The sequence below is a fragment of the Eumetopias jubatus genome, unplaced genomic scaffold (genome assembly GCF_037043125.1).
Source record: "Eumetopias jubatus isolate StellerSeaLion01/CBP00866 unplaced genomic scaffold, mEumJub1_p1.0 scaffold_8, whole genome shotgun sequence".
Classification (NCBI taxonomy): domain Eukaryota; kingdom Metazoa; phylum Chordata; class Mammalia; order Carnivora; family Otariidae; genus Eumetopias; species Eumetopias jubatus.
The window spans coordinates 79,057,170-79,073,198 of record NW_028274814.1 but is presented as its reverse complement, the minus strand read 5'-3'; the positions used below and the strand labels follow the sequence as shown (position 1 = coordinate 79,073,198).

General features: G+C 55.2%; 1 protein-coding gene across 1 annotated transcript; it reads right to left on the bottom strand.

Annotated features, from left to right (window-relative positions):
* Window positions 1–7,921: 7,921 nt before the first annotated feature.
* Window positions 7,922–10,569, bottom strand: AQP6 (aquaporin 6). The gene is given in 8 exon segments (XM_028125737.2): window positions 7,922–8,203; window positions 8,864–8,889; window positions 8,892–8,944; window positions 9,186–9,293; window positions 9,295–9,365; window positions 10,151–10,330; window positions 10,332–10,459; window positions 10,462–10,569. Coding segments are annotated over 8 exon segments (816 nt in total). The 5' UTR covers window positions 10,499–10,569; the 3' UTR covers window positions 7,922–7,990.
* Between the last annotated feature and the right edge of the window lie 5,460 nt (window positions 10,570–16,029).

The window sequence follows — 16,029 nt, the reverse complement described above, 5'->3', positions numbered from 1 at the left end:
GATCAGCATTGTGGGGTCTGTTGATATATTATTAGGTACATAAATGATTCCATGCAAGGCTGTACGCGGATGTGCTTATTTACAGATGACCCAGAAGGAGCAGGGAGGCCCAGACTGCTGGGAAAAGCATTTGGGACAGGAGAATGAAATGTCTTAATGGTTGGGCTTATTGTCTTGTAGAGTGGGAGCCCTGGGCTTGGTTGGTGACCCAGGGCTGCTTTCTGTGTGGAAGGAGGTGGATGAGCTGGTGTGAGTGTTTGAGGTTCCTCCTGGTGGGAGTCCGTTCCCAGGTCACCCATGTGCATCTTTAGTGCTCTGAAGCTCAGAGCCAAGAACAGGCGAGTCTCTGAGCCAAAGCCATCAGCCTGCTTCTAGAAACGTGTCAGCGGATTAGCTTATTGGCTTTCCCCCTGAGTGGCATTAGCTCTCACCCCGTCTCATGTTCACCATCTGGCTTTGAGTAAGAAGTCGTCGAGTGATCTCTCTTCAGCAGCCTGCTCTGTGCCAGGGCTTTCTGAGGGCTGTTCAGCTTTCTTCCTCATCAACTCCAGGGCCCAGTGCTCTCCAAGAAGAGGTAGTCTGTCTGTTGTGTCCACACATGCACACACCTGGAATCAGAAGAATAGACCTCAGAGGAAAGAAAAAAAAAAATCAGCTCAAAGGAGAATGTGTCTGTGTAGTTAGTGGCCTAAAGTCTTTTGTTGTCAAAACTAACAAGTGGATCTGTCCTTAGGTGAGTTTTTAAAATGGAGTTGCTCCTGCCTGTAAGATAATACAGTTTGTCCAGATTTTAGTAGAGCAAGACATACGAAGGGACTGGGATTTTTCTTCCTCATTGGAAAGCAAGGCCTCAGGTGGGGTGCTTAAGTGAACCACCTCTCGTGCCCCCAGGGAGCTGGCTGCTCTCTCCTCCTAGGTTAATAGATGTTGACTGGGGCTAAATGCCTGATGCTTATGGACAGAGTCCAGCCCCTCAGCAGAGAAGCCGCACTGTGGAGATACAGCGGCTGCCATTAAAGGGGGCTAAGCCCTTTCCAGCTGCTTTGCTTTAACGGGCACTGCCTGCAGGCGGCAGCTTAACAGAGCTGTCTTAGCCCGATTAGGAGGAAATGACTAATCTCAGCATCTCCTGGCACTGGCCTGGAGGCTCTGGGGAAGATAACCCGGTAGGGTGGGAAGTGGTTGGATAAGTGGTGTTGGAGTGCTAGGCGATTATCCCCTCGAAAATGGTGGTCCCTACTTGGCATGGTTTGTGTCTTACTTTGTCTCCTTAAAAAAAAAGTGGGCTTTTCTTTGCTGGCCTCCCTGGCACTGAGGGAGAAGCTATGTTAACCATGTTGGGCGGCCTGGGTATTGAAATCCTGCAATAGAGTTAAGAGCATATGAGGGCAATGGTGCCCATCCCCCTTAGAGGAAGAAGACCTGAGACCCTCCAGTGTGGTCCCCACTTTGGCCTTACATTCCCCTTCACTTCATTCATTCATTCATAGTAGGCTCCACACCCAGGATGGAGCCTAATTTGGGGCTTAAACTCAAGACCCTGAGATCAAGACTCAGACACTTAACCAACTGAGCCACCCAGGTGCCCTTCCCCTTCACTTTGAAATCTGATTTAAAGAGCCAAGATCTGGGGCTCCTGGGTGGCTCAGTCATTAAGCGTCTGCCTTCGGCTCAGGTCATGATCTCAGGGTCCTGGGATTGAGCCCCACATCAGGCTCCCTGCTCAGCGGGAAGCCTGCTTCTCCCTCTCCTTCTCCCACTGCTTCTGTTCCCTCTCTGTGTCTCTCTCTGTCCAATAAATAAATAAATAAATCTTAAAAAAAAAATTTTTAGAGCCAAGATCTGGGGCACCTGGGTGGCTCAGTTGGTTAAATGTCCGACTCTTGGTTTCAGCTCAGGTTATGATCTCAGGGTTGTAGGATAGAGACCTGCGTTGGGCTCTGTGCTTGGCACAGAGTCTGCTTGAGATTCTTCCCTCTCCCCTTCCTTCCCCCTCTGCCCCTCCCTCCACTCGAGTGCCTGCAAATGCACTCTCTCTCTAATAAATTTTAAAAAATAGTAAAAAAGAGGCAAGATCTGAAGGAGAAATCATTTCCTTGGTTGTAAGATGCACTTAAAATATATGGTTTAGTATTTCTGAGAATTGGGATGTCTTATAATCAATGGCATCTTACAAAAACAATGTAGTGTTTTTTCTTTAGTGACTCATAAAATAGTCAAGCATCTTATTATCGATGTTATTTGGGTTGGAAGTGTTAGCTGTTCACGGGAGACAGGCTGTTGGCTAGACCAGATGTGGAGGTCAGGGAACCTCCTTCTTGTGGTCCAAGAGCTTTAAAACAGGGAATTCTTTGTGTCTGAGGGAAGCTACAGGATGGGGAAGAGGAGGGCTCAGCCCCAGAACATCTGGCACCAAGAGACAGACAGGCAATATGTATGATAGGATCAAAATCTGTCCAGTCATGACCCCTAGAGCCATTACATGTGACCTTCAAGTCTGGGAAGGGTGGGAAAAAAGCCACTGTGGATCAGTGAGCCTATGACCAAAATACTAGTCCTCCCCGATGGGAGTTGTGAAATGAGTATAGCACCAAAACACTGGGGTGCTTCAACACAAAGGAGGTTAGAGGTCCGCTCGAACAGGGAGCTGGGAGTTTATTGTAATCCTTTGTCCAATTGGCTCACCAAATCCAGAATATCAGAGGTCTTTCCTCCCATGAAACTGGAAGTCCATGGTTTGGGGACCAACAAAGAAAGGGCAGAGAGTCAAGTTAGGGAAAGGTTGCCCTGAGATGAGAAGTAGACTAAAAATCTAATTATGTTTAAGAATCGTCTTCCTGTTGCAGTAGAGAGAGGTGTTCAAATAACTGTGAAGTAGTGTGTTCAGTGCCAGGATGGAGGTGTGTGCAGAGTGCTGGGGGAGCTCAGGAGGGAGGGGCTGGAGGCTTACCAGCCTCAGACGTGATGACATTAGGCAGCATCTCAGGATGCACAGGGCAGCTAGAGAGGCCTGGGAAGCATACCCTGGACGGAGAGGCACCTCCAGCCCAGTGCCTCATAACTGGACACCAACGACCGTCCCGGCCTCTCCTCTGATCTCACGCTGGGCCCTGGCCTGGCTGGGCCTTGTTCCATCCTTCTGCGGAGCTGGGGAGGGGGGCGGGTAGCTGTTGGTCCCTGCCACCGTCAGTGGCATCCTCCACCCCCAGTTTTGGCAGTAACTGCCCCTTTTGCTGACTTAATCAGAGCTCTGAAACAGTTTGCATTTCTCCCTTTTCTGCCCATTCACTACAGCCTACTAATCAGTGCTGTCAGACTCCACAGTCTCCTAAACCCCCTTCCCTAACCGCGCCTCCCCTCCAGCATTGGCTGACTGCCACCGCCCCTCCCCAAGAGGTACAGACCGTGCCCCAGCTGCCCCGAGTGGCCACTGTTCAGCCGGATGGATGCTTCTTGATTAGCCCTTAACTGCTCCCCTCCCTTCTTCGCTCCCTGTCTTCCCCGGCTAACATGGCTGGGGCCTGCCATTAGCACTAGGTCAGCTTCCCTGCTGATAAGGAGCTCTCTTCCCGCGCCGCTCCGGGTGCCGGAGTGCAGTGCTGTGGGCTGGGAGGGGCTGAGGCAATACCCTCTCCTGACCCAGTGTACTCTCCCATCAAGTACCCAGTCGGCTTGTTTTGGATCATTTGACCTTATTATAGATCAGAGATCCCAGACTTTGATTTGTGCTACCTCTTAAACCCTCAGCTCTGATGGCTGCTCCCCTTTGTTTTCTTAGCTTTCATATGAAATTCCAGATGCTCAAGGTCTTGCGTCTTTTTACCCCTTTATACCCACCTGGCCTCCTTACTCTCATTCCCTGGATCTTCCCGCAAACCAACTCTTGCCCCAGTCACTCCAGTGCTCCACCTCTCTGTTCTGGGGAGACCTTTCTTTCTTTCTTGGGTTTGATTCGCTTTTTTCTTTTTTTAAAAATTATTTAGTTTTAGTAATCTCTACAGCCAATGTGGGGCTCGAACTCACAACGCCGAGATCAAGAGTTGCATACTCTTCCAACTGAGCGAGCCAGATGCCCTTTTGGTGTGATTCTTTTTTTTTTTTTTTTTAAGGATTTTATTTATTTATTTGACAGAGAGAGAGATAGAGCAGGAACACAAGCAGGGGGAGTGGGAGAGGGAGAAGCAGGCTTCCTGCCGAGCAGGAAGCCCGATGTGGGACTTGATCCCAGGACCCTGGGATCATGACCTGAGCCGAAGGCAGACGCTTAACGACTGAGCCACCCAGGCGCCCTTGGTGTGATTCTTGACTCCTCTTTCCTCTGGGATCCTCCTCCCCCAACACACTCACACACACTCTTCTTTGCTTAAGCTAACTAAGGCTGGGGACTGGAGAGGGAGTGGGTCCTTCTTTAGTAATAGCCGCCTGGGCTGCTGGGCTGCGCTAGGAACTGTGCGGAAGCAGCTGAGCCAGCAGCAGAGGGAACAGCAGTCTACCGTCTACCGCAATGATGGTGACAACCGTACCAATTGAGATCTGTGTCAGGTGCCTTGCTAACCACATACATCCCGTCCCGTGTGGTTCCAGCCCCCTTATTGAATAGACCCCATTTCCCAGATAAGGAAAGTGAGGCTCAGGATTCTTAAGTAACTTGCTTAAGTTCACACAGTTATAACTGCCTGAGCCTGTATTTAAACTTTTTCAACCCTTTCAACCTCTATTATACCTTTATGTAGTCTTCTTTTTTTTTTTTTATAAGGTGTATAGAACCTTTAAGTCAAAGTGATTTTCTTCGGAAAGTGAAAGTCTCTGGATCATCGTCTTCTCCTCCTCTGCCCTCAGTCTGAGCAGCCCAAATGTGTCCCAGAGCCTGGCCCCTTCGTGGGCTCCCCACAACAGCCCCCCCTCCGTCCCCGCACAGTGCGGTCCCAGTGTGTCCTCTTTCCAGCCAGAGGTATCAGTGGGGGTGGGAAGTGGAGAGGATCTTCCTGCCAGCCAATGGGGATGCTGCAGCCTAGGCTCTGGGCTCACATCATCTGCTCCTGCTAAGACAATCATCAACATAAAAGGCTAATTGTATTAATCACCAAGGCACCCCCCACTCCCTTTCGGGAGAATTATGAATTGCAATTGCAGATGGCTTTGCTGATTGAAGGCAGTGCTCAGCGGGGAGAAGGGCCAGATCAGATTACACACCATTAATTAAAAACTTCCCCTGACAACCAGGAGGAAGGGAGTGCACACCAAGGGTCGGCCTGGTTGGGTCTCAGTCCTCCCCACGCTCCCACCGCCCCCTCCACCCAGGCCCAGGGGCTGGGGCTATGAAGCCCTGCTGTTGCAGGCTGGAACCTGTGAATTTGGCTCCCCAAGGGCCAGCCCTTCCCTCATCCAAACAGATGGCTGACTGTCCTATTAAAGGGCTCCAGAGAAGGGGAAGCTAACCTTTGGTTACTCATTCCTATGTCTAACTTTGGATGCTCTTCAGATTCTAACCTATTTCCTCACTTTTCATGAAGCTTTTCTCCTCCTTGCTCTAGTCTCTTCTGACAGAGTACAGCTTTAAAGAACTATTCATGAAAATAGCCCCCAAGTCTCTCTCTGAGCAGTCACTCTCACCTTTTGGGCCTGGAGACGGGTTTGGCAGTCAGCTCCGGAGTAGGGGCTGGGGGCTCCGGGGTGCTATGCACCCTGGTCCCAGCTACTCCTCTCTGTGAACATAGGTGTCTCAGCTGCTCTCATCCTGGCGCATCTGAAGTTGTAACTCCTGAATTCTCATGATAGATCCCTGCCTCCCCTCCCTGCCCAGTCGCCCAGCCTCAGTCATTCATTCATCAAACTTTTATTGAGCACCCAGTGTGTGCTCAGCTCTGGGGACGCAGAGATAATTTGTCTAGGAACTTCAGAGCCCTACTGCAGGAGCTGCACCCCCCTGCCCTTGTCAGCCTTCTAGTTCTGGACTCCCTTCCTTCCTTCCTTCTTTCCTTCCTTCCTTCCTTCCTTCCTTCCTTCCTTCCTTCCTTCCTTCCCTCCTTCCTTCCTTCCTTCCTCCCTCCCTCCCTCCCTCCCTCCCCTCCTCCCTTCCTTCCATTTAACTTGTATAAGCCCCCTAGAGCTCTGTTTCGGAAAATTCTAAGCTGGGAGCTGAGGAGACCTTAGGGGGCTGTGGTACTGAGCTGGGTGACCTTTAGCAAGTCAATCACATCTCTCCCCACCTCCCCCCCACCGCCATACACACCCAGCTGTCCCTGCTCATAAAAGGGCACAAGAAGCCCTGGGCTCTGAGAGATTGTGAAGATGGATGAGTGGGGCCCGGCTTGGAGAGATGTAAATAGTACTCCACACTGACAATATCACAGAATCCTGAACATGGACACTGTGGCCACGAGCACTTGGGGACTCAGCTCTCACTCTGGTCACCGGCTGGGCACTGTCACCCTGCCCTTGAAAGACTTTGGTAGCCCCTCCCATCCCCAGTGCCGTTGGAGACATCATGGAAAAGGACCTATCTTTTTTATGGTTTTGGTTGCTGTATCTCAGGGTACCATGGTGATGAGCACCATAGAGATGAGAAGAACTGACTTTTATTGGCTTGTCTCTTTGTTCCAGTGGCCCTCCTCAACCCCCTCCACACACACAGAGCTCCCGGGTCAGTAGATCCAGGAGAGGAGGCAGTGCAAGTAAGTGGAACAGATGAAAGGAGAAAAGCCTACTCTCTTTTCCCTCCCTCTCAATCATCCCCCTCTCCCTTCTTCCCTCCTCCCTCCCATTACCAACAGCAATTGTATTCAAACCCAATAATTACAGTAACAGCGACAATAATCATCATTTATTGGGTTTTTCTAGCATTTTAACTTCCGAAAACATTTTCCAGTCTCTGGTTTGTTTTCACAGCAGGCCCTGGGGGAGGACTGTGCCCATTTTATAGCTGGGGAAGCTGAGATCCAGATAGGGCCCCAAGTCATGGGGAGAGTATATTTACAGCAGCTTGTAAATATTAACAAACCAACTGAGATTAGTAGTCCTTCAGAGGCACTGAACTGCAAATCTTGGTTTCTTGGGTCATTCCTGAGTTCTTACCATCCTTGGGACTCATTCAGTAGCTTTTTTGAGGATCCTGGCAGAATTGAGAATGAGGCTGGAGACAGCTTGTGGCCCAGGTCAGGGACAGGAGGCTGGGATAGGGACTTCCCCCCCCGTCAGGATTGTTCCCATGAATGGGGCTGTGGGGTGGAAAGTGGGCAAACATCTGGGGGAGCCTGCCCTGGAAAAGGCCTGTTTGGCCCAAACCTCCCTTGCCTCTATCCTGCCCCTCTGCCAGCCCTAGAAAAGGCTCCTCTCTGGGTCAGCTCTTCCCAAGGGCAGGGTCCTCTCCTGAGCATTTAGAGGCGTGAGGAATGAAGATCGATCAGAAGGACAGTCTTTGTCCTCAGGAAGCACCCACGCTGAGGGCTGGTCTCTAGCCCCCAAACCATACCCAGGAGCAGAGATATCCCTATGAGGAGCTCAGAGGATGTCCCAGGATCCAATTCTTCTGGGAAGTCTGGCTTTCCCCTCAAGGATGGGTAAGACATTGGGGTTCCCTAAGGTCTCTGTAGCCCTTAGTGTCTGGGCTGAGTGGCTGTCTGGGCTCCAGTACCCAAGGCAAGGCGATCCGGAGGCTCAGGATGCCCACTAGGATCCAGATGGATGAGAGAAGGGGAGGGCAATCATGAATTTCCCTGCCTCCTTCTGCTCTGTCCCATTAAGAGATGTAGGAGGAGGAAACTGAACAGATTTGCTCCCCAGATTCTTTCTGTCTAGAAATATAACACCAGGGATAGGGACTGGCATTCCCTATCCACGCTGTTAGGACAAGGGGCCTAACATCCCCATCCTTCCTGCCCTCAACCCCCCACCCTGGCCCCACCCCCTATAAAACCTGAAGTCTGGTTGTACAAGGCAAGCTACCCACCTAGAGGGCTCCTCTCAGAAGCCCAAAGGTGAGGGCCAAGTTCTATACCATCTGACACACGTTCCCTGTTTCAGTATCCCCTGAACTGGACTGGGATTCTCTCTTCTTGGGCTCCTTTTCTGCCACTTTCTCCATTTCTTCTGTACCCATGAGGATGGCCAGTCGCTGGGCCATGGTCTTGGTGTCAGGGAACAGGATAAAGTTGTAGATGAGCGAAGCCAGGACAGCTCCTGTCAGGGGTCCTACCCAGAAGATCTGAGGGGGCAGAGAGAAGTGGGCATGAGTTATCAGGATCATAGGGTAGCTTTGGGACCCTCGCCTGGTTCCTTAGTATTAACTTGGTCTCCCAGGACCCCTTGATCTGTCTACACGATGACAAAATGGAGAAGCAGGCATCCTGCCCACCAAGTCTCTGCAGGTGAGGTGACCTTGCCTTGCACGGGGCAGGCCTAGTCTCCTCACCCCTCCTGTTTCCCTCCTCTCGCCTCCCCTGTTCCAACCAGGAGCCCTGGCTAAGTGCTGTTCCTGCTTCAGCTGGTGTGTGTGTGTGTATCTATTTCTGTTTGTCTTTTTTCTTTATCCAAGTTTGGAAACTGGTCCAGCTGGAGGAAGTGAATAAGGAAACAGCCAGGACTTGAGGCCTGGGCTGAGGCTGCATCTCCCGCTCTGGCCCATTTATCAACAGTCTACTGGGTCCCCTTGGCTACTGAAGCTGGAAAGAAAGGAAGTACAAGCCAGGATATTTGCCTTCATCTGAGCTTAGGGAAACCTCCCCTGGGGGTCAAGATGGTCCGTGGTAGGGGGACCTGTCTCCCCACGTCCCTGTGGACCCCCTGCTGGTGAAAGCCACCGTCCCTAAGGCCCCTGCCCAGCCCCTCCCCTCCTCACCCCACGGCGGCCAGCAGAGGCTCTCACCCAGTGGACCTCGAACTTCCCAACATGATGGCAGGGCCGAAGGAGTGGGCCGGGTTCATGGAGCAGCCGGTGAAAGTAGACCTGGCGGGGGAGAGTGCAGGTTCAGGGTATGAGGAGGCTTAGGGCAGGCCCAGGAGGGGACAGCCCCCTCTGCCCTGGCTTAGAGCCTTGGTCCCAGCCTTGGCCACTGCGGCGCCATATCCCAGGCCTGGACTGTGGGAACACAGCCTCCACCCAACGCATGAGGGGCTCAGGGAGGGACCCTTCCTGGCCTTCAGGGTCCCTGCAGCCTCCTCAGGGAGGGACCAGTGTGTGCATGTACACGGTGTCCCCTTGGCCTCTTACCCCAATGAGGTGGCCCAGTGCCAGAGAGATCCCCATCATGGTGGCTGGGGAGCCCGATGCCTGGCGGCTGTCAGTGGAAACGAAAACAGAGTACCAGCCGCAGGGTCAGAACCAACTCCACTGCCACAGCCTGGCCCGTCGAGACGCTGCTCCGGACCTGGGTGCGGAGGCTATGCTGGAGGTGACACGGCTGTGCCATCGGGTGGTGACCCGCTCGGGCCTCATTTCCTCACCGTAAGGAGGTGATGCCTCACCACCCCGGTTCCAGGCCCCGGGGAGATGGAGCAGGGAGAGCTGTGCAGTGCAGTTCGGGTCAGCCCTGGACACCCGCTCCCTGCGGAAGGGAGTGGCCGCCCTCCTAGCCCCCCCAGGGAGCTGCAGCCAGTAGTTGGCGAAGGGCTCAGTTCTGTTGGGGAAGGGAAGGCTCGGAGCAGGGGGATGCAGGTTTTTGGGCAGACTGGGAGGAGACCGTGGGTAGGAGGGGTAGGAGGAGACGGGGGTGGGGGGGGAAGTAGGTGGAAGGATAGATGATTAGGGGAATCTGGGGGAGTGAGACAGGCCTCAGGGTGCTGGGGAAGGAGGAACATGGGGACGCAGAGAAGCAGGGCACACGGGGTGGACCGGAAGAGAAGAAGGGCATGCCGGGTCCCCTGCCACTACCCGCAGCCCCAGGCGTCCCTGGCTACCCTGACCCTTCAATGCCCGGTCCTTTCCTGACTCCTACCCTTGTGCCACCTTGTACCATAACCCCATTCCCGCTCTTCCTGCGCTAAGGCCACGGTCTGGTTTCCCCGGGTCCCAGGGCGCAGCCCAGAGCAGGCAAGGAGCACGGGGCTGAGTTATTTCCTCCCTGTCGCCTCTCCTCAGGCCTGGTCGTCCAGCCTTACCACCCGGGTGGACATCCCTTTCCTGGCCCTGCCATGTGCCCCTCCCTGCACCTACCATGTTAACCCCGAGGGTCTCTCGGATGTCTCCTGGGACGACCCCATAAAGCAGAGCAGCCGCCACAGTGGCCCTGGCCAGCTGGGCAGCCACATAGGCCACAGGAGGGGGCAGGGAGATTTGGGAGCCCACGAGGAAGGCCAGAGTCACAGCGGGGTTGATGTGGCCCCTGCTGGTCTTCCCAGGTGATCTGCACAGCGACCGCCGTGGCCAGGTTGAAGGTGATGGCGATCTGCAGCACGGTGGGAAGCGCCGAGGGCCAGGGCAGGGCTGAGCCCACGCCGAAGAACACGTACAGCCCTGTGGACCTCGGGCAAACAGCGCCCTGCTGGCAGCTCTCCACAGCATCCTGGCCCAGCGTCACCCACCGGGCTACCCTGGGTCCGGGCCTGGCTGCCTTGGCAGCTGCCTTTACTTCTCCTGGGACCTCTGATCTCAGCTGTCTCCGGGGGTCTCTTGTCTCTGGCCTGCTCCTCTCCTTCGCTGCTGACCCAGGGGCCTGCTGGTCAGACTGGCAGGAGCAGGCTGACAGGCTTGTGTGCATCTGGGGGGGTGGGAGGCGTGAGGCCTGTATGAGGGCTGGTGCTCCCCTGCTTGCTCCGCCCGGAGCACAGCTGGGACAGGGGGCAGCCCCTGGGCGCTGAGCTGGAACCCAAGCTGGTTCCCAAGCCCGACAGCCCTAACGTTGCTGCGGGCAGAGGCCCAGCCTGAGCGTAGCAGGTGCAGGCGTAGTGGTGGGCGTCGGCTTCCAGCTTAGATGCAGTGAGCTCCTCAGATCCCCAAGTCCAAGGCCTGCTTCCGAGGGTCCCATGCATTCCCAGAGGCTCCTGTTCCCCTGGCCCCCTCTGCCTGCTGGCTCTGCCTCCAAATGGGCTCACACTATTCGATGCCCCATAAACCCAGATGTGAAATGAAGCTCTTTCCTCCATTCCCACCTAAATCCCTATTCACAGAAAGCAGATGTGAACAGAGTCAAATTTTCTAAGGACCTGGGTCTGTGTGGGTGCAGGGGGGACAGAGGGAGGAGGGGCTTATTCCACAGCTGATCAGATGACACACACCGCAGTGGAGAATTTCCCCTGTGAGCTGGGAATTTCCACTGGCTTGTCCTTGCCCCGTCCTGTCTCCCCTGCCTGCCCCCTCCCTCACAACCCTCTCCCCTCCACACCCTGCTCTCCTTCTCAGGGGCCGGAACAATTCCTCTCAAGTCTCACACAGGGCAGCCGAGCCATTTTTGTGACAATGCCAGCCCTGAGGTCACCCAGGCCTTAGGCTCTGCCCTTTTAACCCCAGCAGCATATCGAGATATTTTCCCAAACAAAGGGATTTCCTCCCTAAGAAGAATCTGTGGAGCTGTTGAAGTAAGTCTTCACTCTTCACCACATGGGGGGGGGGGCCCTGACTTCACCCCTGGCCATAACTTCCTGCTCAGTGGGTATGCCCTGGTTGTCTTCAGGCTCCTCAAATGCAACCTGTCTCAAAATGAGATCCTCATTTCTCTCTGTGCCCCCCCCCCACCCCCCATGCACTCTTCCTGTTTTCTCCAGCTCAGTTGGTAGCACCTGGGAAGCATCCTTGAACCTTCTCTCCCTTCTGCCCCCAACCAATAAAGGCATCAAGTCTGGCTGATTTGGAATCCTAAATATTTCTTGACTGTGCCCTCTTCTTGCCACCCTGCTGCCCTGTGGCCTTGAATGAGTCTCTCTGTCTGCTTCCTCACTCAGCTCCAATCAATTATCCACACTGCAGCCTGAGAGATCTTTCTAAAATGCAAATCTGATCCTGCTGCTCCTTTGCTAAAATCCCTTCAAAGTGTCCTCATGCCAGGCCTACAAGGTCCTCGGGGATCCTGCTCCTCCTACCTCACCTCTCCCCACTCCTTGCTTTGTCCTGTGGCCTCACCAAATGACCGGTGGTTCTGCAACACGTTATGCTGGTCACTCCTTGGAGAACGCTCTGTCCTCTCCTTGGATAGCCTTTCCCACGTCTTTTTCTTGGGTAACTCCTAACTCATCCCTAAGGCTCAGCTTCAGGGTCATCTCCTTTGCTGGGTGATGACCCCTCCGTGTGCTCCCACCCCATCTGGGCACTTCTGTACACTTCAGTCACCACAGAATGCTGTCATGGTGATAATGTGTCTCCTTAATGAGGCGGTGAGCCCCTCGGGGGGCCGGAACCAAATTTTGCTCATCCCTACATCTAGTGTCTTGCACAGGGATTGGCCATAGTTGGTGCTTGATAAATATATTTTTTAAAGATTTTATTTATTTGACAGAGACAGCGCACATGCAGGGGGAGCGGCAGGCAGAGGGAGAGGGAGAAGCAGGCTCCCCGCTGAGCAAGAAGCCTGTATGGGGCTCAATCCCAGGACCCTGGGATCATAACCTGAACCAAAGGCAGACGCTTAACCTACTGAGCCACCCGGGTGCCTCGTGCTCAATAAATATTTATTGATGAAAGAATGAATGAATAAAAGCTGCTTGACCTCCTGGAGGCAGGTGACTTTCATATCTACTTCATTCCAGCCAGCCTTATACCCATCCCACCTAGGTCTGAGCTCTCTGAAATCTTCAAGTGGAATAGCCCAGCTCTGGTTACAGGCTCTGTCCACGCACCCTCTTCCATTCCCTTTCCTGGCCTCACCCTCCCCTCCCCAGCCAGATCCCCTGGCATCAGTGCCTCCACTGTCCTGCACGCCCACCCCTTTTCTCCACCCCGGCCCCTGCATGTCTCTGTTCCTTTCTCCTCCACCGCCGTCTGGCCCCATCCGGATCTGCGCCATCGAGCGCCGCTAGAACAACTCGCCCAGCATGCAGGCTTCTGCCACGAAGAGTCCACGGTCTCTGGCTTCAGTGGGGGTCACGGCTCTGCTCAGCCATCCTTACACCGTCCTCAGTCAGCTCTCCCTCTCCCCATTCTTCTAAGGCCGACTTCCAACCTTGTCCATGCTCTCCAAGTGCCCTACTCCAGCTTTCTTCCAGCAGCTCAGCTTGCCCCCTGTCCTACCTAGAAAGAGAAACTAGCAGGTAAGACTTCTTCCCACCCTTCTTCCCCAGGCACAAACTCACCTGCTGCTGCTCCATGCCCTCACCAGCTTCCCTCTGGCCCTGAAGAAGAGGCAGCCCTTCTCCTGTCCAGTCAGGGGCCCCTCCTTGTGCTCCTGGCTCCTCCCTTTGAGTGACTGGGATCCTCTCTGGGCTGGTCCCAGTCTCATCTGGGGTTTTTCACTTCTCCCTCTCAAGGCCGAGACTTGATAATGGGGCCTGGGTAATCCCAGAGTAGTGGAGAGACCACGGGTTTGAGGAAGCCTTTCCTCTTTGTTTCTCTTTCAAGACTTTGCTCAGGTCCAGTTCCTCTATGAAGGCCGCCCTGATTCTCCTCTCCAGCCAGTGGCTACTTCTGGCTTTGACCTCCTCAGGGCCTCCCCTGTTCCAGTGGAGACCCATGCTTGCCTGGTCTCAAAGAGGCTTTCAATAAATGCTCGAGGAATGAAGGAATGTGGCCACAGGGGCAAGTGTGGGTGACCCTCCTCCCTGGCATGGTGGGCTGTCCCAGGGAACCTCAGGGCATCTCTCTCCTTCCCTTCCTGCAGACAGGGCCGCAGAGGGCTTCCCTACACCCTACCTAGCCTTGGTGAGGTGCACCTGTACGCCAAGCACCCAGCCCCACTAATGCCTAGCTGTTGAGAGCCTTTGATAAGGCCGTACAGGCGAAAGCGTTCACATATCCCCATGTATACTGCACCCCTGACCAGTGGGTAACTTCTGTGAGCTCAGTTTCCCCACTTATAAATGGAGATAATCCTCGTTGCCCCATGTGTCATTCGGGGTAAATGTGCTGATACCTAGGAGAGGGTCTCTGAGCCAGGAAAATTTTGGTTGTTCGGATCGCCCTCCCTCACCCCTCCGGGGAGACAGGTGTGAGGACTGGGGTGGGGTGGGAAGGGTCCTGGTTGCCATGGCAGCTCCCAGACAAGCAGCTCCCAGGGCCCCTGCTCTGGGCCCTGGAGGCTGAGAGAATCAAGGGCAGCCGGAGCCCTGGTGTCCAGCTGGTCTAGAGCAGCGCCTCCTGGGGCCCCGTCTGGCCAGGCACAAGGTCGGTCAGCCCCTGAGGCCAGGTGGGCACGGGCCAGGGCTTTGCTCCAGCTCCAGCCAGCACCTCCCCGGACCCTGCCAGTCCTGGGCTCTACTGCGAAGCTCTCGGGTCCCTCATGCTCAGAGGCCCTTTGCCAAGGTCCCATGCCCAGCTGCCTACAGCTGCCTGTCGGTGGCCGTGGGCTTTTAACCCCCTAGAGGCCGGTCCAGCTGCGGTGGCGGCTATCTCCTCGGGGAGTGGGGTGTGTAGGTGTGCGCACAAGGGGCAATAGGGGCTCTGACTGAGGTCCTCTCAGCTCGGGGATCAGAGGGGGAGCAAAAGGGCGTGGAAGGAGGGAGGTACTGGGAGAGCGGAGGAGGGAGAAGGAAAGCACGGCAGAAAGGGGAAGGATTCAAGGTGGCTTCCCTCGCGTCATCTCACCAATCCTCCAGAACTGTGGAAGCCTCGTCCACACCTGACAGAGGAAGCTGAGGCTCCGGAGGGGCTTCGAGAGCTCACCCACCCCTCAACCCCTCCTCCCATCCCCCTAGACACCTGCCGCCGATTTCTACCTTTACCCCTAGCCCTCCTCCATCTCCCCATCCTGTTCCCATGTCCACCTTCCTACCAGGTGAAAACCAGCAGGCCCTGGGCAGAGGGGGAGGGGAGGAGTAGGAAACCTCCCATAGGAGAATCAAGGCTTTTCCCGGCTTCCATTTCCAGGTGGAGCAGAGGCTCAGGGGGTGACTGAGCACGTGTGTACTTGGGTGTGACACACGGAGCCAGGTTTCCAGGTCTGGTCCCCAGCAGCCCTGTGAGAGAATGGGGGAGGGTTGATGTGGCTCCTCACACACACACGCACAAACGCACGCACACCCCCCCCACCCCGAGTGAGCAGCTTATGCCCAGCAGACACAGCCCCGTGAGTACAACTGAAGGTCAGCGTAGATGTGCAGGGCTACTGTGTGCGTGTTCATGTGTGCGCAGGCCTCTGTGGGCTCCGGACCCGAGCCGACTCCAAGTTCACACATCAAGGAACACAGCGCCCCCTGCTGGCCAAACCACCCGCCTCTGCATCTTGAGGGCCCAAAGCCCTATGGGGACCTGCACCCTCTGGCCAGGCCAGGCCTGTAACTCCCTCGAATTGGGTGCCCCACCCATCCCTGAGGGTCTGTCTCCCATAGGCCCACCGTTCACCACGTTATGCTCCCCTTCGGACCCATCAAAAAAGGAACGCAGGTCGTTGGGCTGGAGGGAGAGGCCAGCCTCCCAGTCATGTCTGAGCCTGTACCTGAGTCCTGTGGGGGCGAGAGGGATAGGGGTCCTTTCTCTTCTGCATCCTCTCCCGGATAGTGGGCTGGGGGTAGCTGCTTCCTGGTGGCCTAGGGGACCCGGGCCTGAGGGACTCCCCGTACCCCTGCGTGGCTAGGGCCCAGACCCAGGATTTGTGTTAGAGGAAGCCCAGCAGCTGCGGATTCGGTGGACGAGGTCCCCCCCTGCTGGTCGGAGCTGGGACTTGCGGTCTGGCTCGAGGGTAGGGGCCGGGGTGGATGAGGGCAGGCGAGGGACTACTCCTTTAAGGGGGCCCTGTGAGGTACACACACACACACACCTCTCATTCACCAATACTAGGCTCGAGTTTGAAGGAGGGCTAGGAAGTCTGGCCCTCCTCACCCATGGTCTTTGGGGCTGACGCTGGCCGGCCAGGCTCTATGGCTTCTCAGTCCCTCTCCTGACCCTAATGGCCCCTCCTCTTCAGAGGCAAAGCTGTAAGACCACAGGAGAGGTTCCCATTCCGGAGAAGC